Below are 25,522 nucleotides of genomic sequence, written 5' to 3'. Positions count from 1 at the left end.
TTTGTTTCTTTTTCTTCGCGACGACACCGACGTTCGCCTGGAAACGAATCGTTGGACCGTGGGATAAAAAGTAACTGCATCGCAAAAGTGCTCGGCTTCCGATCGCTGATGCACAATAGGCGGTTGTATCGCATTACACAACGAACTCTGTCATACTTCACGTTTCGGTTCCCATGTTATTAGCATCTACCGTGCAACTTGCGCTCTGTTGCTAACTCACAGAATTTAAAGAACGCCTTGACATTGTTCAGTTTTCTAGGCGAACGGGTGATTACACGAAACAACTGGTTGTTGAAGTCACGCTTATCCTAGTTTTTATAAGACAATCTGTCAAAGTGCGAACAAACAGTGCGAATTATTACACAAAAATTTCTTTCGTCGGCGGAAATGATTTTTCAGGGCAGAATGAAATAAAGAGAATCTCGATCTGTGTCAAAATAAAATTTTACCGGCGCCATGTATCCATGAAGAATCCATCTTCTAATAAACTTGATCAGTACTGACATTCTTCAGATCAAAATGTGTCAGTGTCTAATTTGTTAAGCAAAATAAAAATTTTCTACCCGAATTGCAATAAATTGGAGTGAAGTAGTGGACCCTGTGGGGGTTTGTCGAAATTATTACAATCTCGACGAGTGAAATATGTATGGTGTTGGAGGAACAGATTATTTAAAAAATAATATTGTATTTTTCATTCGGTATAAGTGTGACAATCGATTGTTTTTCTGCCGCAGAGTACAAAGAAATTCTCCATGGCGTCAACGGGGAATTCAAAGCTGGCGAATTGGTCGCCATTATGGGACCCTCCGGCGCCGGAAAGTCAACCTTGTTGAACGTACTGGCTGGCTACACGTAAGTCAACTCTAATGCAACAGTGTTTTTTTTCATAATGTTTAACGCAGTCCCAATGAATTAATCGAGTGATCCTACAACAATGTTCTCGCGTTTAACCTTCGAGCGTAGCCTAACTACGTCGTCCTTGTAACTCGCAACGTTTCAGCTGCGGTCTTCGAGTTTTTAACTCAACTCCGATAAATCAATTGGACATTCCACAACGGTATCCTCGCAGTCGAGCTAAGAATTAAGATCTGAAAAAATGCGATATTTAACAAGTTCTTCTAAAAGAATTAATGAACTTTTTCTCGAACTTTTTTCTAGAATTAATGAAACGGCGTCTTCCGACAGCGAGGATGACACCTCGGGCATCTTTTGATATATCGTGAAAAAATTTTTATACGAATTGTATAATGTATACACTTTTAAATTAGGTGTTCGTTTAAAAAGAAAGTCCACTAATCTTCTCGGTAAATATTTCCGATGATCTTTTTTTGACTCAACGTCCTCCAATAATGAGGCTGTCTTTCGAGCGTTTTTTAAAATAATTTATGGCCAAAAAATGTCTACAACTTGTACAGTATATGAACTGTTAAATAAGCGATTCGTTCAGACAGACGGTCCATTAATGTTACCGGAAAAAAATTTCTACAAATTGTTCCTTCCCTAATGAAATGCAATTAAAACATTTTGGTAAACTATGGCCTTCTGTCTTGGGCGCTTGGCATAGTGAATTATGGCAAACTGTAGCTTCTATTTTTGTAGAATTGCTGAATGAGACGTTAGGCGAGAATAACAACCTGTCGATTAGGGGATTACTATTCTGCCCGGATAAATTCCTAAAATTCGTTCTGTTCTAAACGAAACAAAAATATTTCCGTGAACTGTGGACGCTTGGCATAGTGAGTTATGGCAAACTGTAGCTTCTGTTTTTGTGGAATTGCCGAATGATACATTGGGGAAGAATAACAGTTTATCGATTAGAGCATTGATTAGTATTCTGCCCGGAAAAATTCCTAAAATTTGTTCTGTTCTAAACGAAACAAAAGTATTTTAGTGAACTGTAAGAATTTGGCATAATGAATTATGGCAAACTGTAGCCTCTTTGTTTGGTGGAGTCGCTGAATGATACATTGGGGAAGAATAACAGTTTATCGATTAGGGGATCGATTAGTATTCTGCCCGGAAAAATTCCTAAAATTCGTTCTGTTCTAAACGAAACAAAAATATTTCCGTGAACTGTGGACGCTTGGCATAGTGAGTTATGGCAAACTGTAGCTCCTGTTTTTGTGGAATTGCTGAATTGGGGAAAGATAAGAGCCTTTCGATTGGGGGACCGATTACTATTCTTCGATTCGGCTTACGCACGAGCATTCGATTTGCACGGAAATCCGCATATCGTAATATGCGCTGGGTCATCGGTGACCGCGGTGCGACATATTGTTTCGTCATCGATCTAATCGTAGAACGCCCACCATTAAAACCTCGCCGCGAGCTTCATTATTCATACGGGTACACGTCGTTCGGTCTATAACACGCTTCGAGCGATGCACGACGCGTTTAAACGCACTGTAATCGCTCCTCCATTGTGCTCGCTAGGGAACCGTCGACCTTTCAGACCGCCGAAAGTGGGTCAGTGCCCTTGGTAGTCGTGAACCCATCGTTCTCGGGTTATTCTCCTTCCGCTGTCTTCCTTTTACATTTTACAAATTCCACTTCGCCACTTTGGAAACCACCAAGCACGACGGCGTGTTTGTTGTCTTAGCGCAAAACAGGATAATCTTGCAGATTTTTGTTATCTTTAAAGACACGCAGAAGCGTTTTATATGAAAATTCTACGCCGAAAACGGGGGCCGTAAAAGGTTTTTTGCGGGCGAAGGATTTTCGAAAATTTCGAGGTCACTTCCACTTTCTTCAATGGAAACAAAACAATTTTTTGTGGAATTATTTGCAGCTCGATATCGATGACCTGTGTGTGTTAAAAAAATTTTATTTTTCTCAGATATTTGTACGGTTTTTAGACATTTGTGATCAAGATGAGTAGATCAAATACAAATGTTATGGACCCAATTACTGTTCTTACATACTTATTTTTAAACTAGAATGAATATTAAAAAAGAGATATTGAATTGTTTCATTAAATTCAGTTAATATATATGTTATGTATCTCTTTTTAAACATTCATTACGCTTTAAAAAGAAGTGTAATTAACATAGGCACAGTTAATTACTCCCACAGTAATTGGGGGATAATTACCCACTCGTTTTACCTACCCCGGATGATAGTTTAATTAACTAAAGTTAGCAGTCTCCTGGGTTCCTATAATTAAATTAAAGATTGAAGCTTCAAGCTTGTTTATACTCTCTAAATATTTCGTCTTAAACGGAACACTGGTTGCATCGCTGCAACGAATTGAGCTGTGCAGGCGCGCATTAAACGCGCTGACTGTGCGTTTGATTGGATCATAAACGACAGCTATACTTCGTGCCATAAACGGACAAACACCGACCCCACTTCGCCACCGAATTCAGTTCAGAATGTTTTTCTAGAAAAACAACAACGATAAGATCATTACGAATCCAATATAATGAGCCGAGCGGAGGAAGTAAACAGTCGCGCAACTGTCGAAAATTTATTCTTGCGGAATAGTAATTGTTTATCAGCGTGAATACGAGATATTCACGTAACACTTCGCGCCGGTAATGGTAGGCGACCGTCCGTAGAATCTTTCGGAGAATTTCTAACGTGTAGCGTTGATTTACATGGAAACCGGACAGGTACGTGCCTTCCATGGGAATCAGGTGAACACGTGATTTCTACTGAAAAGAGCAACATGATCATTGAAAAACTGACGCCTGTCAACAGCGGTAGTTCTCCGCTGGAAATTTTGCTATCATTTTTACTAGATATAAAAATTGTAAGTTCAATCTTATCGGTCGTTTAGCGTCATTGCAAGAGACGGGAAATTCAGAAAACATTCTCCGCGCACGTGTGTGTCATGTGTGAACAAATGTGCAGTAACAAGAACTGTTTAAAAAGACTGTGTACAGTTACTGGCACAAAAGATGCATTTACATAATCTCAATTTATTGCTCGCGTTGCACGGGTTTCTATTGTCCAATGTGCTTGAGTAAAGAAATTCCTTGAACTTCGCAATAATAAAATACTGAAAGCATTAAATGGTACGTTTAACGTTGGAGAATGTTCAATTAAAAATGGCCGGAACACGAATGGCGTGGGCAGGATGACGAATCAGAGGAACACAGTGGAAGCATGCTTGATGAACGGAGGAATTGTTTCCGCGAAAAATTAACAGCCGAGTTTCGCCCAGGAATAATGCAAGCCGTTTCGCGCTAAATGCGAACGTGACCAAGCGATCAGCGTCAGTCAATTCCTAGACGGTAGAATGTCTTCCCGAGGCAATAAAATTCGCCGAAACAGCATCGAATTATGCTAGCTCGCCTTTTCGATGATCCGGTCATCAAACGAAAAAATTTCCAGTCACGTTAACCGTAACATCTCGAGGAGACACCTGTCCTTCGATGCGTTTCGTCGGTCGCGTCGATGTTTCTTGTCTCCCCATTAGCATAATGTTTATACCCGCTTCTGCGAAGATTTACGCCTGATTAACGTCCACTCGGATCGAAATGGTATTAATTAGCCATGCGATATCATTGTTCCTTTCTTTTTTTCGTCTACTAAACCGGTAACGAGAATTTTATGGTCGATAATGTATTCCGCGATACTTTAAAATACTTTAAGAAGTATAAGAGGAACAAATGTCGCGAAAAGGTGAGACGTTTCATAGTCTTCGATAAACAACGAACGAGCCGAGGCGATCAGGAATTTAAAGGGCAAGATCGTGTGACCGGAGAGTAAACTTTTTTAGACGGGGACTGAAGAATTGCTCGACATTTGTTTCACCGTGACCGATTCCATCGGATAAACAGATATTAAATCATTCGAAATAAACGTTAATTATCGATCTTCATTACTGCTCAGGCTCTTTTTGTCACGTTTACAACCAATCGCACGATTGAAATCCTAGAACCGGATTCTCGGCAACAACTTTTTATTGTTTCCTTATTAACAGATCGACACCATTCATGCAAAGAACATAACTGTTTCATCGCATGTCGTTCATCTAACATGTCACCTTTTAATGCAACTGTAACTGCTTTTCTTTCTACGATTTTTATTACCAATGTTCTTGCTTCGTGATCTCTCGCGGATATTTGTAAATCACACGGACTTTTTGTATTTTCGATCGTCCGTGATTAAAATTATTTTTCCCTTCGAACCTGTAATTAAAATGTAATATACAGAAATGTTAGCTTTATTTAAATTCGTAAAAAATTGTTGTTGCTTTTATTTCGCTTCGGTTAAAATGATTCTTTTCTGCTAATCTGCGTTTGACATATAAAATGTTTGCTTCATATAAATTCCTAAAAAAAAATTGTTGTTGCTTTTATTTCGCTTCGTTTAAAATGATTCTTTTCTTCTAATCTGCGATTGACATATAAAATGTTTGCTTTATATAAATTCGCAAAAAATTGTTGTTGCTTTTATTTCGCTTCGGTTAAAATTATTCTGTTCTTCTAATCTGCGATTGGCATATAAAATGTTTATTTTATATAAATTCGTAAAAAAATTGTTGTCGCCCCTTTTGCTTTGAATCGCTGATGCTCAGAGTATAAAACATTGAATTAGCTCTCAGTCTTTGCTGGAGCAACGAAGAGTATTTTCTACATTATTTACATTATCTTTTACATATTACAATTATTCGAAAAAGAGATCAATCTTTATGCAACTGCTGTAATGCGTGCAAGAATGACGTGTTGCTTGAACCGGCAGCCACGATTGCTCAAGATCTATGCGATTATATCGAAACGTGTCCTCGATGCGTCTGAGGAATTCGAGGATATAGCAACGGGGAATTGAGTCGAATCAATTTTTTGTTGCAATTGTAAACTCATTCGAAGCTCGTTTGGTGGTGCCGACGTTCTCGCGATCGGTGTCGAAATCGCTGGATACTTAGAAAACCGATCACGTTGCAGAGTGAAGGGTGTCCAAGGGAAGATTCTGGTGAACGGTAAGGTTCGGATGCCCTACAGCGCTGGGTGGAAGAGAACTTCGTGCTACATAATGCAGGACGCCCTGATGAGGACCAGGATCACAGTCGGCGAAGCGATGACGTTAGCCGCTCATTTGAAACTCGGCTACACGATCAGCTCGGCCTACAAGCACACTCAAGTTAGTCTTCGAAATTTATCTTAATTACGCCGGTCTCCGATCTCCTTCTACTCCACCTAAAACACACTCGAACCAATCTGAACTACAAACTGCATTGCTGGAAAAAATATCAAAGCATTCTGCTCCATTGACACCGCCAAAGCGACGTTCGCGATCAGCTTAACCCCTTAACTGTGCACACTCGAGATAATTCGAGCGGCGCTGTATTTTATGCTGCTATAACTTTTCACACTCGAATATAATCGAGAATTGAAAATGACAATGTGAAAGCAAAGAAAAAAGAATCGTTTTATTGATATTTATCATTTATATGGGATTGTAAGCTATAACACTTATTTATTCAAGAATAAAATATAGCCTTTTTCAGGTTTATAGACATTTTCATTTTTAGGGGTTAAGCAGTGACGATTCTCCCACCAGTGATGCCAGGTGAGGGGAGGGAGCACGAATAGAGGGGAAAAAATTAGAGTGGGGGAACAAGTCTTGATCTGACGTCCCCGTCTTCGTTGCCCCACGGTAACGGCGCTCACTGGAAGGGGTCTTGTCTCAATTGAGAGAAAAATGCCCATCCTTGGCTCACAGTATCAATACTACATCTATTCGTAGTATGATAAAAGAAACCAACGTAAACAAATTCACAAACACTGCGTTGAACGGCTGAATTGGTGTTGCCAGTGGCATCGCAAAATGTTAGCAGTGCTAAGAGTGACTGTTTGCGAGTCAATCGTCGCATGAGTCATCCGACCAGTCATATTTCTGATCGGTAGAATGCAGATAATCGTGCACAGTGCATAAATTTGCCAGATCGACTTTTTTCCTGTTTTAAGCGGCTTATTCTCTGACTTGAATTATCAGCAGTACTACGAAGTTTGTAGCAGTATAACAAGTTCACGCACTGGTTGGTGTTTTCCAAACAGTTCCGTACATTTTTTAAAACTATTTTCACCAAACAAGATTAGAAATTTGTACAATCCAATTTGGCCTCCGGTAGCAAAATATTAGGTCGTCCCATAAGTTCGTGCCCTGGATATGTTTATATTACTCACCATTGAAAAGTATTGTAATGAAAAACCGCCGAAATTTTATAGCGACGGTATGATGTCTTTGCCAAAAAGGTCAGAAGAGGTTGTGGAGTGAAAGGGTGATTACATATTTTATTTTTAGAATTTAAATGGTACAAGAGTAAACGGCACGAACTTACGGGACGACCTAATATTAACGAAAAATATATTTACCAAACGTCACTCGAATAATTAAGAATCGCTATGTTTACAAAAGGCGTTGCTCCTTCTCAGGTTCTGGAGCTGCTCGAGATACTAGGGCTGAGCCACTGCTACGACACTTTGTGCGGAAAATTGTCCGGTGGCCAAAAGAAACGTCTCGACGTCGCCCTGGAGCTTTTGAGCAATCCTTCAGTATTATTCCTCGACGAGCCAACAACAGGTAATGTTACAAAACTTCGCGAAATTCGCGATAAATAAATCTGACCGGGGCGCACAGTGCCGGCATTTAAATGAGGGACGACAATAAAAAAATGTATAATAGGGTTTAAATAATCGGGGGTTATTGTTCACATTTACATAGTTGAACCACCGAGCAATTAGATCAAAATCGAACAACGATCGGCCCGATTGTTGTTCACAGCATGGCGCGCCGCGCGACCGGGAAACGCATAAACAGCACAATTAAAACGAAACAAGATAACTTCTCGTTTAATCTAATCGACACGACACGGCAATCGCATTTACATCGTCTTGAACACATTGTGCTTTCAATGTCTCGGACAAAACAGGTTTGCACAACTTTGTATCCGCGGTTATTGCTCAATGTTACGTCGCGCGCCGGCTTGATGAAAAATGAACAGCTAGAACGAGAACCGACTGTTGCGTATGACGTAAATCGATTATATCTGCACAGGTGTCATTATTTCCGTGTAATTAGCGTTGTCCAGATAATGGTGTTCTACAATGCAAATCGATTGAAATCGTTCCGAAGGTCGGGGACAATCGCAAAGAAGTTAGCCTCGGTAAGCTGCGTATCTGAGCGCGGAGAGCATTCTCAATCATTTTTCTTATCGATTCTAATCGCCAGGGTCTTAATCGGAGATTCTGTAGAATCCAAACACACAAAAATGAATGAATTTTCAATCGGACAGATTAATTAATCGATGACGCGAAGAAATGAATGCATCCCGCATTGCTAACCGTTCAGAAAAATATTTGGACATCCAGTATAACTCGTAATGCGTTTCTCGGAGAAAACGATTAATCAAGTTCGCGGTATGTATTGCCAAGGCGATTTAAAAGTTGTAATAGGAAGAACACAATTGTGAGAATAACTCCATCGAACAGGTACCGCGGAGCCGGTACCGCTTATTATTTACTATCCGTAGTAAATAATAACGGTAAAACATGCGTTCAAAACGGTGTATTATGGGAAAAAACAGAAGCGGGAGAGACTTTTAAGTATATTGAACGAGGAGAGCTGTTTCTAGCCTTGTGTAAGTCACCCATCGAGTTACTAGCCAGCCGTAGCAATCCCGACAGGCTAATGATAAGACTGAACTACGTGACAAGGTGGAAACGTAGGGACAAAGGAAATGACCGGCGTATACATACACGCGCGACAAATGGCAAAACGGACGGCAAATATCTGCGCGTGATTACAAGACCGATAAAAGAATATGCATCTCGGAGTTTCGCTTCACGTGAGAACGCACAAGGTCCCTGATTGATGAGGCACACCGAAGGGTTTCGTAACATCTTCTCGCTGATCGTGATGCATAGTTTCTATTATTTAATGCCGGTTTCGTACGTGGTTGCACGTCGACCGCGTTTATCATTCAGCTGCACACACACAGAACAACGATTTATTCTGATCTTCTTTATCTGCTCTCGTCGCACAGCTCGAGGACATCGCTGCACCTCCCGAGGCGAAACCTTGTTTTTATCGAGTCAGTCGAAATCAATTTATCGAGATAATTGATGAGTCGTTTGCGCTAATCGCTCGACGACAGTTGAGTTAGTCAAATCACTTGAGGTGGATGATGTAACTAAGACGATTTAATTCGTCTACATTACGTCGATTGAGTTGCTTGGGTTTAGTCATCTACGATGGTTAAGTTAGTTGAGTCACTTGAGCCAGCACGTCAGCAATTGGTAGATTAATTGACTCACTTGAGTTATCCCGTCCACGTTTGTTATGTTAGTCGAGTCACTTGAGTCACCTCATCTACAATGGTAAAACAATTGAGTGACTCGAGTCAGCTCTCCTCCACATTTGTTAAGTTAGTTGAGTCACTTGAGTCGTCTCATCTACAATTGGTAAAACAATTGAGTCACTCGAGTCAGCTCTCCTCCACATTTGTTAAGTTAGTTGAGTCACTGGAGTCGTCTCATCTACAATTGGTAAATTAATTGAGTCCCTTGAATCAGCTGGTCCATAGTGTTTAAGTCAATCGAGTCATTCGATTTAAGTCGTCTGCAATGACGTTCAGTCATTCGAGTCACTCGAATTAGTTCGTCTACAATAATTCCATTGGTCGAATTACTTGAATTAGTTAATCCAAAGTGATTAACTTAGTTGACCTACTTAGCTTGGTTAATCTAGTCGAATTACATAAGAAACTCGAACGAGCTGATTCAGTTAGTTAAGAGTGATTGAGTAATCTCTCCCCAGTATCATTTATCATTTGATTCAATTAAATAACTTGAATGGGTAGGATAACACGACTAAGGTTTACCTATCTGAAGGTAATCAGAACTGCGTGGGCTAATCGAATCCAGTGACGCAATTAAAGCAAGATTACTAAAAAAAGTAAACACTGCAATAAATATACCAGTTGCACTGCTAGCGGAATATTTTCGCGAACGTTACAGCTAGAACACAATGACGAAACGACTCGATTACAGGAAGACGATACTTGTTTCAGGTTTGGACTCCGCGTCCTGCAGCCAGTGCATCGCGCTTTTACAGCGTCTCGCTAAAATAGAGAGGCGTACAGTCATTTGTACGATACACCAGCCGAGTGCGTTGCTCCTGGAGATGTTCGACGCGATTTACTGCGTCGCCAGCGGCTATTGCATTTATTCGGGTCCAGTCAAGTCGTTACTGCCACACATGTCCTCGATCGGAGTCGAGTGCCCATCTTACCACAATCCGGCCGACTTTCGTGAGTTACACCTTGGAACCTGTCGAAATTAGTACCGTCTGGTTAGCCATAGTTCACGAGGACAACGGTGTGTTACAGTGTTAGAGGTCGCGATAGGCGATTACGGTATCAGCGTTGAAAAATTGGCAGCCGCCGCCGAGTCCATGTGCATGGACGACAAGACGGTAAAAACGTACCCGACGAAGCCAAATACAGGTACATTATTTTCGCCCTTGCGCGATTATTCTCCTCTCTTCACATTCCACCTCTCTTAAGGTTCGTTCGACGAATATTTAAAAAAAGAAAAACGATCCTCTGCAGTTCAACTCTCTTTTGTTCGTGGATTTTATGCATCTAGAAAGCAGAATGTTAGGCTTCAGAAATATTCAGCGTTCAGTTTTTAAGAAACTGAAGGTGACCCTCGCATCTTGTTAAAAAAGCAAACAGAAAAAAAGATTGCATTTCCGTCTGGAAATCATGTAATATTTGTTTGAATAGCCCGCGAGTGGCCGACCCTGTACATGTATACCAAAAATGTTCAAAAAATGTTTCAGTCCGTTGACAAGACGATTAATTTAACAATTCTAGATTCAGACAACTCCATGGAACCACCCTCGCCTGCGGGATTCCTCGCACAGTGTTACCTGCTCTACAAGAGGCATCTGTTGTGTCTGAAGAGGGACTATACATTGCTGGTGGTTCGACTTCTCTGCCACCTGCTGATCGGTGTAATTTTCGGTTACCTGTACATGGGAAGCGGTTACAGAGCGAACGGTGTCCTAGCGAATTACGTCTACCTTTACGGGTCCTTGTTGCTGATCGTGTACACAGGAAAAATGGCTGTTACCCTTGCCTGTAGGTACCTAGAGTTGACGGCCCTGTTACGAAATTTATCAAGATAATAGCGCGTGCCATAAAAAATAACGAACCATTAGCCTCACCAATTGCACCAAGCGGGCGACACGCGGTTAAGCAATCCGCAACCCATCGTTATTAATTCAGCGACCGGGATTCATAAATTACAGTTTCTTCTTTTTACGACTGGGTCGCCGAAAACCGGATCTCGGAATTGCTCAACATTTTTCACGCGCTCGCGCGCAGCCGATTCATGCCGCGGGAGAAAACAATGCACGGACGGATGGACAGGCGTTCGCGTGCGCGCAATGATTCGTCGTTTCGATAATATAAGCAGCGTATGATCGCGAATCGCCACGAACTCGGTGTGAAAGACCTCGGTAACGGTTTCGTCGGGATTCGAGCTTGCCGCATCGTTTAGGTGCTTGAAATCTAGGTCAAGATACGCAGAACACGTTTATATCTCTATTCGCAATCCCGGGGAGAGCCTAGCGTCCGTCCGTTCACTCTTATCGTACACGTCTCTTCTTTTTTTGTTTTTTAGAGATCGCTAGCATTCGATGCTTTCACGATCTAACGTTTCAGAACACAGATTATCGATTTCGAATGGAGAGCCACTGGCTCTGTAACTGGAGTCGCTTTGAGTAACTCGTCCTACTTTTTCCGTGTGTTTGCTTACTTGAACAATTTTTGTTGGTCCAGTTTAGTGGCTTTTCTGCTCGTCGAATTAAACCAGCCGAGTCATTGCAGCCTGTGTTAATGGAGCCCATTAATTCAAGTGAATCGAGTCACTTCTTTGCATTGTTTGAGTTAGTCAATCATTTAATCGAGCGAATTGAGTGAGTTTGTCCGGTTGAGTTAATCCAGTTCAGTCAGTTGAGTCGACCTGGTCATTCGATATAACTAATGCCGATTATTTGTATCGGTTGAGTTTAATTGATCGAGTCAATTGAATTGATTAAAATAGTTTTGCTCGTCATGCTGCCAAAAGCACAAATTTAAGGAGCACACGGTGTATACGTATAATCGCCGCGTGTCTCTTTTAATTGGTGCCATAAGCGGACCGCATCGTGCCAGCCACTTTCTTATTTCATTCTTATTGCTCTTTTATGGAAAGTGTTTCAAGGTGAATGTGGTCTAAACTTCACGGTTGATATGCTCGAAAGAAAGTGAATACAGCTAAGCATTGGTGGGGTGCGTCTGTGCATATAACGGTCGCAGGAACGAGTTCTTCCGGATCGATCTACTATTTTTATCACAAAAGCGTTTCTGTTCCGCGAACGTTATACCCCGCGGACATGTACTAAAGTTCCCTTTCTTTCAGTTCCGCAGGAAATGCGGATCCTCTCGAGGGAACACTTCAACCGATGGTATCGATTAGCGCCGTATTACATCAGCATGCTGCTGGTGGAGATACCATTCCAAGCAGCTTGTGCGGCGACCTATTTGGCTGTTAGCTACTGGCTGACGGGACAGCCGGTCGAAACACCTCGCATTATTTCTTTCATGGTCGTCAGCATAGCCGCCAGCTTGACGGCTCAGGCTTGGGGCTTCTTCATAGGAGCCACCACGCCGGTGAAGGTATGCGCTTTATCGACTTATTATTCCACCCTCTACGTTACAAGACTGGGGACACTACACCCTCGCGTGATCCTGACACTGGTACTATATCAGCAAAGCTATGCCGCTGCGAAACCAGTGTTACGGGTCCCTTCGGTGTAGCTACCCTCAGACTTCGATGGTTTTTCGATATGTCATAAATCTCAACATTTTCCACTTAGCTTAGTTTCGGAGATATTCGCGAAAAACCCTACATTACTATTATAAAATCATTACATGTGCAAACACCCCGGGAATTGTCACTGTATTTCGCAAAAGTGTCAATCAAAAATTATTTTTAAATGTAATGTCTCACATTTTGTCTGTGTACTTTCAGATCGCCGTGTTCGCCGGTCCCATACTGGCGGTGCTGTTCTCGGTTTTCGGATTTTGCATCCGTTACATGGACACGCCGTTGATGTTCCGTTGGATGTTCCACATATCGTACTTCCGCGCCAGTTTTCACAGTCTTCTGCACACCGTCTACGGTTTCGACCGAATGGACCTGAAGTGCGACGACTTCTACTGTCATTACAAGAAGCCCACGCAGTTCCTGAAAGAGATGGACATCGCCGACACTAACGTGATCAACAATCTGATCCTGATAGTGGGCATCGGCGTGCTGATGCATTTGCTCACGGCCAGCGCGCTCTGGTGCAAGCTGAACAGAAGATAAAGACTACCGGTCTACCGATCTCGGTGTTCCAGTATTGCTATCGATGAATCTGTGTGTACACAGACGCGCGACACGACGCTGAAACAAGAGTTCCTCTCGGGACCGTAACGAACAAATTGACAAACGCGACGGATGTTGACACTGCGCATGGGGAAAAGCTATTTATTTCGACGAGTACGGAGGGAGGATAGGGTTAAGGGGGCCAATTACTCTGAGGGTATCAATTACTGTGCCTACATTAATTGTACTTAGTTTTCATGCGTAATGAATATTAAAAAAGAGATATGTATAACATATACATTAACTGGTTTTAATGGAAAAAAATTTACTTTATATACTTTAAAAATAAGTATACAGGCACAGTAATTGGGTCCCTTGCCCTGATTATCGCTCGAAATTGTTCAGTGAGACGACTGAAATTATACCGTACTTATTAACCCCTTGTACTATAGACGGACTCGTGATGAAGGTTTCGAGCAGAATCTGCTGAATGTGGATCTTATTAATTTCCTTTAATAGACTTCTATTTTGTTGTTATCGATATTGGAGAATATACTAGGATAAGTATACACTTTAATTTCCTTCCAGGGAATTATAAGCGAGGAAGAAGCTGTCATCGCCGGTAACCGGTGAGATAAATCTTAGTACAACGGGTTAATCGCGAGAAGACTCCCGCTATCGACGTGCCGGCATTGAATGCAAAGTAAAAGTAGGACTGGAAATGCCGGACGCGTTCTAACGGCCGAACGTTAGCCTAATCGTGCTACTGGCACGTAAAACATCCGGTTTTAGATTTATCACCGTGCCACGGGCCTCTGTTAACTTATTACACCGTTTTCTGTCAAAACGTGTGTCCGTGTTCCCCGGGTTCAAGACTTTCGTAAAATGATACGTTCGCGAAAGCTTTTCAACCGTAACACGTTCGCTAGCATCGTGCACGCGCGACGACCGTATTTTTGTGTTTCGCGTTGAAGAAAATCAAATTTATTTTGTACAGATCGTTATTTGAAATTATATGTTTCCCAGTAGCAGGGGGATACGTTGCATTTGAAAAGGCTGTGTTGCCGAAAAAGACGTTGTTAGCGAACGTACGTTAATATGTTACGCGAGCGATAGGCGTGCGTTGTAATAAAGGCGAGAGAAACATATTTTTTTATTATTTTTTCCGTACCATAACCGTTATTTGCCGTGCAACGGTCCGGGTAACAATCACGATTACACTTAAACGTTCCATATGTTCGTCGTAATTATCTTGTTGCGGCTATGACCGTTTTGAAAATCGCGGTCACGAGAAACGCGTGATCGTAGAGTAGAATTTTTTTTGGAGGGGGGGTCACACTTGTGCCTAAGTGCCTAGAGTACAATCAGAACATACGCATGAACGATACGTGATACTACAATGATCATAATATTAACATCGGTGCATTGTATATTACTTTTTGATAGAACATTACTTTTTCTTCTATGAGACACATGTTCAATTACTATAGTAACAAACGGCAAACTGCCTTGGTAAGATTGTTGTATGAATGAATGAGAACCTTCCTCGAGAAGGAAAAGATTGAAGAAAACCACTTCTTATGTATTTGTAATAGATCTAACAGTTGTATGTGATATATTTGTTACAGATCTTCTCAGAGTTAATCAAATAATGATATTTATAAAGAGTAGTTGAAGAAATCGACTAAAAGGTTTTAGAACGTTACTTAAGATTACTATACACCGACACACACACACACACGCACGTGAATAATCGTTTCTATATTACTATGTAGGATGTCCTGCAAGTCTAAATTTCAAGTCAATATTGTATAAATGTAATACTACATTTAAACGGAGAATCGTACGCGTTATACTGTAAAGTTAGAAGGGCGACAAGGGCACGATGAGGTGTCAGACTTCAGATTCTCACTTTTTATAATATTTATTGCCGTTTTCATTTTATCAAGAATTTTTGTACCGAAGGAAATTCGTTTTCTCGTTACCAAGAGAAGTTGGTATCCCAATAGACACTGGAAAAGTGATGTACGCGAAGCTTTAAACAAACTACGTCGTAAACAATCGAGTGGAGAGAGGCACGTTAAACATTCTTACTCGATCTATCTCGATGGAGACACGATCTTTCCACTGTAAATGTTATGTTTAGTATTATAGGTTGTGTGAAAGCCTAATCAATAAACGTACTTTTTTTTTATCAAAAGTCGAGAGTTCCTCCACCAAGCTGCCGATGTCCATAATATTTTTGTAACCTTGTGGAATCCAATAAAAATTTGTTTTATGTTGCAGGAGCTTCCTTCGCCGCATGGCGAACTTTGTAGAATTTATTTATATGCTACAAAGAGAAAAAGAACTGGTTTTATATTTGTAGTTTTTATTGTACGCTGTATCCATTATGTTTCTACAATTCGGATACATTGTTAACTTTTCCATTTTTTTTTGGCCTTTTAATTATTATCATATACAGATAGAACGCTAATACAACTTCCGCGACCTAGTTCAATCAACAGGCATATAAAGTGGCCGAGGGAAGTGATAATTTGTCTTTCGGATAAATTACACATCTTTTTATAGTTAGAACTATCGTTTGTTTCGCATTGCCTATTCATGATAAATAAAACATCTAGGGAACGAATTTTCGGAGATCATATGAACACTATTAAATCGAACGACGAATCCCCTCTAGAAATGTACATACATACACGTTAGCGTTTCGTCGAACGTTCGCTGGTTGCGGGTCTAGGTGATTCGAGAACGCAGAAGAACGGAAGAAGTGAGTGACAGAAGAAACATTCAAGGGTGTTATCGTACCACAGAAACAATTCAAACGGACGCCGGAGAGTATTCATATGATTTCAAATGCTAATGCGTACTGAACGTAAGGCGCCCACAAGGACGACGCACGTCTCGTCGCCTCGGTTTAGTATTTAAAAAAGACTTCGTTTTTCTTCCCCTCGCAGACTAATCGGTGATGAACACGTGCGCAATCGAGTACTGAAGCTTATTATCAGTGGTGCTCGGCTTGATGATGACTTTAAGCGATACGTTGCATCAGAAGAATCCAGAAGTCCTGAGCGAACACTATTGAATATTCTGTTAGAATGTTACATTACTTTATACAAAAATCTAATTCGTGTAAAGTAATGTAAGTTCTTAATACAGAGAGGAAAGCTATCACCACTTTGATAACGTTGAAACTATAAGCATAGGTGAAAAATTCAACTGAACTTGCGTAGGACACAAACTATGTCTTCGGATAGACTGTTGCAAAATTGCATTTCAGTTTGAAATGATTGAAAGAGAAATGTTTGCTTTTCGCCTTAACTATTTGTCGATCGTTTCACTAATAACGGTTGAATTCTTCCTGAACGTAACGTATGCTGATGAATAATTTCTAGAAACAAAGTGATCCCAAGAGGTGGTCTCCCTTTAAGAAAAATGCAAAATGGTATAAAAAATGTGCTACGTTGTCAGGACATTTTTTACTCCATTCTATATTAAACGTACTTCCTCTAAAGAAGCTAATCTTGTTTCAGAAGCACTCCGCTTAATTATACTAACGTTTCCAGTAAGACGTTACAAGTATTTGTGATTCTTAGTCGGACATACGCAACGCAAACATCCAGATATTTCAAACTTTCGATTCTTATCCGTAAAACAAAGTAAAAAATGCCGTTTAAACTACGCACGTGGACTGTTTGTTTAACCTCTTCAGGGACGAAATTTCTGAAGTCTAAACAAGATATATATAATTTCTTGTTCGATTAGAAGATTATTAGTGCTTCTCTACGGCAAATTTTTTTGTTTTTATCGTTGAACGATTCTGCAGTGATTCTGTTGTTCTCTGACAATCTGTTTTACTGAGAATGATTTTAATTTAAAAATTAAACGAACGTACAAATATGTGTCGGTGTCCCTGAAGAAGTTAAGAACATACATCTTATACCGTATCTTGATTATTATATATGTACAGAAATTGATCTTGAGGACTTCTAAACGTTTCTTTGATCTGTGCCTTGAGGCAGTCCGATATAAACTTGTGTAGACAGCTGCTTGTAAATTACAAGGGGGTCAGAAAGATCCTACGTGTTGTTTTATGCTGCGGAGGAGATCTCTGCACTATCTCTTGGTTACGTGATAAACAGTTAAAAACTTGAACGTGCTTATTTATAGCCACAAAAGGGACGCTTGTTACATTGACGCGTGATCCATATCGCGGTTCCTATAATACTTTTACTTTTTTAAATATTAATAAAACGTTGCGATATTAATTATTCAATCAGATGAAAGATGTATCTAATGCAAATGTTACTGGTGCCCGCCATTCGAATTCTCCCCAATATTTCCATATATGCATAAACGAAAACGTATCTCATCTTTTTCGTTTAACAATACTTGTTTGGATCCTAGAATCCATCATTTTTGTCATGTATACGTCATTGAGTAAGATTAAAATCATCTTTAATCCGAATGAATAATAATTCGAAATTCGTAATCGAATAGGAATTTCAATTTACTTTTCAATACTTCTTTCAGTAGGCACAAGCAACAGAAAGTACTAAACAATAGGAAAGAGTGACGCCGATGAACGCATCGGTGTTAAATCGATAAAGAAACAAAGAAGAAGAAAGAAAGAAAGAATGAAAGAAAGAACGAAAGAGAGAACATAAAGTAGAATATAAAAGAAACGAAGAGAACTAAGTGAAACATAGATTTGTCCGCTTGGTCTGCTCCAGGGAACGTTTTAGAGAGACCGAATGAATAGGTACATTATACGTTATGTAATATTTACAGTTATATGTTAATTATTACTTGTCTCTATTAATTATTTACATCGGGCCATATAGAATTTTGCGTTTAATCACAATATTTCGACTGTTTCACCTTTCTTTGCGCCTCGGATTCATCCTCCATGCCGTACAGATGATGCCGGTGCTTCATTTCGGTCGCATAAGACTTTAAATGAAACCAATTGAAACAGAAAAATCAAACGTGAACTTTTGAGTCGATCGTGGTCAATGAGAAATAAAGAAAAAAAATGAGAAGATACGATAAAAAGCAAAGAAGAAGCAGGTGAACCGTTCTCTAGGGTAACATTCAATTATTTTGTCGTAGCATAAAAATTAATTTAGTACTAAACATACCAGACGTGAACGCACTCTTTTTGGCATGTCTTCCTGTAAACTGTAAATCTCGTTTCGCTTCAGCACCAGCTGCGAACCATCTTCGAAGGTTACCTAAATCATGAAAAAAAAAAGAAACGTAATTACAAATAAAAGACTGTTCACGATTAAGTAAGTAAAATAAATGGTCTCATTACTCACAGTGTACATGATCCTGTGATTCGTACCCTCAAAGATACCGGTATACATTTTCCCATCTGTCCATTTCACATCGACAGCAGCACCCCGTTGCGGTTGGTTTCCAGGATCATAATTCTACAAAGAATGGTAACTAATTTTTACACATAACTAAGACACTAGAACTATATATAATTAGCCGCTGGTGGGAATGGGTAAAATAAATTGGTAAATGGGTAATTAAAATTTCTTAGGAGCATCAACGTACCGTTATATCTGATGGATACAGATCCTCGCTGAAACTGTCGTCACTAAACGTGACCATATAAAACAGAGTGTCGTGTATCGAATCCACTTTGGCTTTGTAATATCGGGAATTTCGATGTTTCGCCCAAACAACCTCACCCTGTCGGATGGTTGGAATTTTTTCCTTTCCGTCATCGTGTCCGTCACAAGTTACCTAAAAATAAATTTCGTTGTTACATAGAAGTTAAAAAAACCAAAAACAGTAAAACAGTTTGTTGCAAAAAACACTCGTTACGAAAAAAATATCCAAGACCTCAAGTTTTCAACATTCAACCATAAACGTCAACATGTTTACAAATACCTGAAGCTCCAGTGAATTGTAGACGGGTATCGAGAACATTGCGCCGGAAATTAGTCCGCAAGACGGATGAAACAGGTTATTGCACTGGCTGCAATTTAGACATGCCCCGTCCGTCTGGCCGCAATAACAACATTGTTGCTTAACAATGTCAGGTTTGATAGTTAGTACATTGATCGGATCCTTATTGACAGCATCCTTAAATGTGACTCCTGGTAATAGGAGAGCGCATAATATATGTGCCCAATTACTGTCACTGGTACGTTTAACAGCACCGCCACGCATGGGGCATAAACAACACATCTGCCAAAAAAATATACCCATAAAAAAACCGTATTGCCGGCATTAAACGAAATTGTTCTCTGTTCGCTAAACATTATCAGAGCCTACGTACCACCTGTTGTTTACCGGCTTTACATTTATCGCACGCCCAATTTCGTATATCCGTGGGCACTACGGTAATACCATAACACGATGCATGTACGGTCACATGACATTCTCTGCAACGCAGCAGCTTATCATTGTCTGGTTCCACCACTTGTTCCTTCGAGTTCGCGACGAATATATTTGCGGACACCTAGATAATAAAAAACAACTTAGATAATCATCCCGAAGTACAATATAAGATGAGCCCAGTGTTGGGTAAAATAGTATTTTAAATAGTAAATAATTCCATTTATTTGAAAGTGTGTGTATAACTTTGAAAATAATTTTATGCTGAAAAATATTGTTTAATATATTGACCTGCTTAGATACTACTACTAGAGATACTACACTTACCCATATCGGTGAGCTTTCTGGTAAGACGGTGGGTTTGCAGTATTTCCAGTCTGCTGGCATCAGCCTGCCTTGTCCATTGTAACTCGAGGTAAACGGTGCGCAAATAGCGCAATGTGAGATTTGAGCGCTCCAATAGTCATTGAACGCCTTGAGTAAGTCGTTGTTCGGAACAAAGGGAAACAACATGTCGGATATATGTCCCGGTATCATCGAAACACGATGAGAAACGCAGGGTGGCTTATCCATGGGACTAGGTGTTACACTGGTGTCTTCCTGACTGAGCATTGGCGCAACCATCTCAGGTGTATCTTTTTTCCTAGTGGTCGCCTTCTTCAACTTCTCTTTCGACTTTCGCCTGGACGTCGACCATTTGATGGGTTTCAATGGCGGCATGTTCGCGTATATATCTTCCAAACTTTTATCTATGCTTTGAGGTTGCTGGTTACCCTGAACCGCAACATTATCTTCGTCATCTCCCCGTTTAATGAGCGAGATGGTGGTAACATTTTGCGAAGCTTGCAATTCTGAAGTCGACGGATTCGCGCCGGGCGATGAACCGTCGTTGAAACTTACAGTGTTCAGAACCTGGCTGGGTTGACTAATTTCCAACGGATTGTCTACTTGAGTGGACACAGTCTTTACGTTACTGACAATTGTGCTTGTGCTCTTACCGAAAAGTCTTCGATTACAGGATTCAACCTTCTGGTTTAACGTTCTCTTCAGCAGCAACGACTCCTTCGGTTTCGACAAGATCTTCAGATACGAGGAGTCCACTAAACTGGTGGCCAGGTTAGGCTTCTGCAAGTACTTCTTGTTGAAGTCGTACATCATCGAAGACTGGGGATTTATCGAGACGTTCGTACACTTCGAGGCTGAAGGCAAGAAGATATTCTTTGATAGACTAAACGAAGACGAGGTAGACATCTGAGAGGAATCTAAATTCGCAGCAGAAGACTGGATCGGCGTATCATCCGTGTTGATGTCCTTCGAATAAAACAAGCTGTTACTACCGCTTGGAAGTTGCCAGAACTTTGTTGCCATCATTTTCGACGTGTCAGTCGTTGACCTCTTTCCTAGAACCTTCACGTCTGTGCTGGGACTGTTAATACTGTGGCAAGTAATCGGCTGCGTGATTGTTTGACCCAAGACTGCGTTCTTCGTGAAAAATCCTTCAAGCCGTGACATTTGAATTCCCGGGGAAACGAGAGGTTTCGACAACTCTAGACTCTTAGAATCGTTTCCTGGTTCCTGCGTAGGTACTTCTTTCTGTAAAATCGGTGGGCTAGAAAAACACTGGTTCAAATACATGATATTTGCAAGTTTAGGCTCGTGGGGTTTGGCGATAGGCCAAGGCTTTGGTAAAACTACAATGTTATTCGTCGCTGTACGCGGATGTTTCTCTTCTCCCGAAGGTTTGTCAACGTTAATTTTGGAAGAGCCCTCGATGGCTGGTGTATTGAACGCTGCGCTCAGTACATTCAACCGCGGAGCTTTTATAATATCCTTCTTTGAATAATTAGATCTCTCGGTTGAAATTGTGCCTACGCTTTTAAAACTGGTCTGATTAAACGGCTTTACCTCCTGCACGGTCACTTTAGCGTCATCACCGATACATTCCGACTCCACAGCTTTGTCGATTTTAGCAGGCTTCGCTTGATCCGAAGGATGTACATTTTTCACCATGGCTGGCGTAGATAGCGTTGACTTGACGATAGTCAAGTTGAGTTTCTTAGCGTTCTTCGCAAATACACTCATTCGTTCGTCCAAATCAGAATCTATAACTTTTTCATTTCCCTTCGAGTCACCGTACACGGAGCTTACAAGTGTACTTGCAACATTTACAGCGGGTTCGTTGCTAGGGAAAATTATGTTTCCGGTAACTTGACTTCCTTGCCCTGGAACGATAGGAACGTCCTTCACCGTTAAAGATTTTTGCTGATTTAGGCTAGGCATGGCCATTAACTGCCGTTGCACATTAGCGTCGGACACGTCCAAAGGTTCGCCAGTGTCGAAGATGGTCATATTCACATGCTTGTTCTTCTTTTTACTAGAACCCTTTGATTTCGCTTTTTTTGGTTCGCCAGACTTCGAATGTTTCTTCTTCTTTTTAACTGGCTTTCCAGCGATTTCGGAGAAGTCCGGAGCGTCCTCCACTTTTATACTTTCAATGATGTTATCGTGACCCGGTATAACGTTAGAGGAACGCTCTTCGTCTTCCAAATGGCCGCTTTGATTCGGGAACGACGGAGACAAGAAGCTCAAGTCATCGTCAGGCTCAAGTTTAATTTCAGTCTTCACTGTTACAGACCCTGGAATATTCTTATTAGAGTCTTTTTTCAACTTCTTCTCTTTCTCTGCGTTCTTCTTCTTACGCTTACGACTTTTCTTACGGTTGTAGCCGTCGTCGTACACGGTAGCTTCATTCACATCTACAGCAAAAACAATTCATTACATTAATTTGTTCGGCGGTTAGTTATTTCAATTACATTAAAAAACACAAACTTGGTAAGAAAGTACACAGCAAACATGTTTACCCATTTCTCCTGCCTTCAGCCAAATATCTTCCAAAACTTCTAGCTGCTGCTCGTCGGGTTGATCGTCGGCTTCTTCTAATTCAAGGTCTTGTAAAACTTTCTTGACATCCGGTGGGATATCCGGTCGATTTACTAGCTCTTCCATATCAACATCCGGATTCGTCGCCATGATATTTTTCTTTTTGTGTATCGTGTGACGTTTGTTCTTAGGTGCGGCGCTTAAATAACTCTGTGGTAATTGACCATTACTGCTGTTACTGCATAGCAGGTCCATCTGAGACGGCAAGGGCGCAGCTGTCTGCCTAGGATCTTCAGGATGTGGACCAATATCCTCTCCGCGCAACCACAATTCATATCTGCAATTAAGTGTTCTTAATTAACAAATTGTCCCCAACAATGGAAAATACGTGGTACAAGTGGTACGTTGTATTTAAGGACATTTTAACAGAGAAGGTAAGCAGCAAAACGAATGCTGGTAGCGAACAAGTCCAAAGTGTGTCCACTTAGTTTGTCCCCGACTGTGTGTATTCTCGTGGAAATCTCATTACCTTTCTGGTTGGAAACGTTTCACGAAGGTGTCCATAGATATTTTGACCATGTCCTTACTGCAGGTACACTGTATAGCCCTTTTTCCATACTCTACCCACCGTGGTGTAGCAAAGTTGGTGGATTCGGCACAGTTGAATCCATGATTGAAGCCAGCATGATAGCCGTAAGGAAAAGTGATCATTATTTCTCCAGCCTCTTGTGTTATCTAAAAAAACATTAGCACATTGTATATGACTATCATGTGTGCATATTGGATTAATAAGAGATGGATAAAGAAGACAATGCTTACCTTATTGCACGGAATAGAATACTGTCTTAATATTTGAGGAGAAATAAGAGACATCTTGTGACGTAAGAATGCTTGACAACTTTGATGACTCGATGGGAAGAAACCACTGGCGAGTCTCTCCAGTCTTCGTCCATGTTCTGGGGGTATAGCGTACCAAGTCTTTGGAGCACCAAAGTGTAAATAATTTATTGAATACAGGTCCATGTCCTCTGTATGCCATGCAAATGTGGTCTTCCACATTCCAAAGTACAGATACGCTGTATTGACACCGTCGATAGATATACCGTAATCTTTGTTCACATAGTCGAGTATCGTCCCTAAGTGATTAATGTTCCATTCTTTCACATCCGGATCAGTCAAGGAACCAGAAACATCTGCTCCGTATATAGGAGCCACATAAGTTATATTCTTCCAGTATTTCCTTTCCAGATCTTCATAGTCGAAGTGACGTGGAGTATTATAGCGCTCCGAATTAGCCAGTTTGCTATATTCGTTCACAGTCATAGACTTCTTCTGTATATTAATTTGCTGGTACAGACCCTGCTTGCCAGTAACCACCTGGCAAATGGGTGCAGGAATGGTCAAATCCAAGTTGTCCAAATTATAGCCTCCTTTCCGTGGAATCCATTCGGGAGGTGGAATCACTTTTGCTAAACCTGCTTTGTGCGCGCCTCTGCTTTCCATGTATTCCACATACTTGGTAAAATCTTTAAACTCCTCGTACGTAGGTCTAAAGACCTGAATGCGGGGGGTACCCCGCGAAATGTTGCTAACCATTTTTCCTTAATTTACATACCTGAAAAAAACAAATACAAATTCAATGTCACAGTCGGCATTAAAATTTCAATGAGTATTCTCAACGCGTACATGAATATGCGTACAACTTCTCAGGTAATCATCTAAAAAGAAAAAAACAACAATAATGTGTCACCGAAAGCTATTATGACACAAACTTATGAATGTGATTAGTTTTTAACAGTCAACAGAAACGTTCGGTAATAGTAATTAAAATTGCATTCACGATTCGTGACACATAACGATAAACACGAAATCAAAACATCCCGTACATTCATGACACGCTAGCGTGCATATATACACACACAACCACACGCCCGCACACCCGCACACACGACTGCATCATTTTATCATGAATTACTCCCGTACACAAAAAGAAGTATCAACGGAATAGTAACCATGGTTAAAACGGGCCGAATCAATTGTCCGTAAATTTCATGTTTTCATGAATAACATTCGAAAAAACGAGTTGATGTGTGCGCGAGGTGAGATGTTTTTGGAACGAAGCGTGCCGGAGGTGCATAAACAAAATGGATGATGGCTATTGTCAAGAACTGCCCCCTCTAATGACCAACATGTCGCCGATATCTCGGCGGAAAAACAACGGGACACCGAGAAAACATAAGAATCGCTGCTATCAACAATATCCGTGACACGTTCCGTTCGTTCCAGTTGGCTTTCCGCCGCAGATACGACGGCTAGACGCGAAATCTCGTGCTGGCAATATTATTGACCGACAAAAAAATTGTCGCTAGCGAAACCGTACAAGAACTTTCACAGATTTCATCGTCACCAGGTCGCGCGCATTACTTACGTCGGGATAAAACGTGAATTCAATCACCTTTCCTGTATAAACACCATGTTCAACCAAGTATCGTCGTGGATTCTGCGATTTGACACATTCGACGCTATACCCCGCGCGTCTCATGTAACACTAATAAAGGTGGCGTTCGACGCTCTATCAATCCACGGACGCCAGAACACCACGCGTGCGCACAAAGCGGCAAATTCAAATTTTTGCATTTTGTCACGTACATGCTTTTACGTAAACATTTAAGCGTATACCATCGGTTCGAAGAGTTTCCACAAAGTCGATGATAATTAGTGCGAACGGTGTCACTTTTAGAAGTGCATTCGGATAACTGGAAACTGTGAAAAATAAAGAATACATAGTATGTACCGTAATTTAAACAAGAAAATTTTTATTTCATACATTTTTTAGTATTCCGGTGAATGTTTGTACCACAGCAGAAGAAAATAATTTGCAGAAATTTGGTAGTGAATGGTGCATACAACGTTATAAGTGA

The 25,522-nt window shown here is 40.8% G+C and overlaps 2 protein-coding genes across 4 annotated transcripts in view; one reads left to right on the top strand and one right to left on the bottom strand.

The window, feature by feature from the left end:
* The window catches only part of LOC143357052 (ATP-binding cassette sub-family G member 1), a 35,212-nt gene extending 19,881 nt beyond the window's left edge, over nt 1-15,331 (top strand). For both annotated transcript variants that reach the window (XM_076793232.1, XM_076793233.1), the window contains 8 exons: nt 735-852; nt 5,892-6,087; nt 7,383-7,530; nt 10,019-10,258; nt 10,337-10,453; nt 10,826-11,092; nt 12,417-12,673; nt 13,029-15,331. In XM_076793232.1, the coding sequence (XP_076649347.1) occupies nt 735-852; nt 5,892-6,087; nt 7,383-7,530; nt 10,019-10,258; nt 10,337-10,453; nt 10,826-11,092; nt 12,417-12,673; nt 13,029-13,367 (1,682 nt within the window). In that variant the 3' untranslated portion in view covers nt 13,368-15,331. The remainder of the gene's footprint in view (nt 1-734; nt 853-5,891; nt 6,088-7,382; nt 7,531-10,018; nt 10,259-10,336; nt 10,454-10,825; nt 11,093-12,416; nt 12,674-13,028) is intronic.
* On the bottom strand, nt 14,544-25,149 carry LOC143357049 (lysine-specific demethylase 4C). 2 transcript variants are annotated; one of them, XM_076793222.1, is made up of 11 exons: nt 25,030-25,149; nt 23,421-24,216; nt 23,131-23,336; nt 22,583-22,938; nt 20,049-22,477; nt 19,663-19,845; nt 19,272-19,571; nt 18,933-19,124; nt 18,689-18,802; nt 18,509-18,601; nt 14,544-18,320 (listed from the first exon to the last, which is right to left on the bottom strand). In XM_076793222.1, exons 2-11 carry the CDS (start codon nt 24,195-24,197, stop codon nt 18,222-18,224), a joined length of 4,749 nt encoding a protein of 1,582 aa, XP_076649337.1. In that variant the 5' UTR covers nt 24,198-24,216; nt 25,030-25,149; the 3' UTR covers nt 14,544-18,221. The 2 variants fall into 2 exon arrangements, with proteins under 2 accessions (XP_076649337.1, XP_076649338.1); XM_076793223.1 differs by having other exon boundaries at nt 25,057-25,149.
* Nucleotides 25,150-25,522: the final 373 nt, after the last annotated feature.

This window comes from Halictus rubicundus, chromosome 9, assembly GCF_050948215.1.
Source record: "Halictus rubicundus isolate RS-2024b chromosome 9, iyHalRubi1_principal, whole genome shotgun sequence".
Classification (NCBI taxonomy): Eukaryota; Metazoa; Arthropoda; class Insecta; order Hymenoptera; family Halictidae; genus Halictus; species Halictus rubicundus.
The sequence above is the reverse complement of the archived record's forward strand: the minus strand, read 5'-3'. Positions and strand labels throughout refer to the sequence as shown.

Excerpts from the sequence above, each read along its gene's own strand:
- LOC143357049 (XM_076793222.1), bottom strand. The coding sequence starts at position 24,197 with ATGGTTAGCAACATTTCGCGGGGTACCCCCCGCATTCAGGTCTTTAGA. Across the intron at positions 22,478-22,582 it reads GCTGAAGGCAGGAGAAATGG|ATGTGAATGAAGCTACCGTG; the intron begins GTAAACATGTTT and ends TTTTTGCTGTAG. Across the intron at positions 18,803-18,932 it reads TGTATCCATCAGATATAACG|AATTATGATCCTGGAAACCA; the intron begins GTACGTTGATGC and ends CATTCTTTGTAG.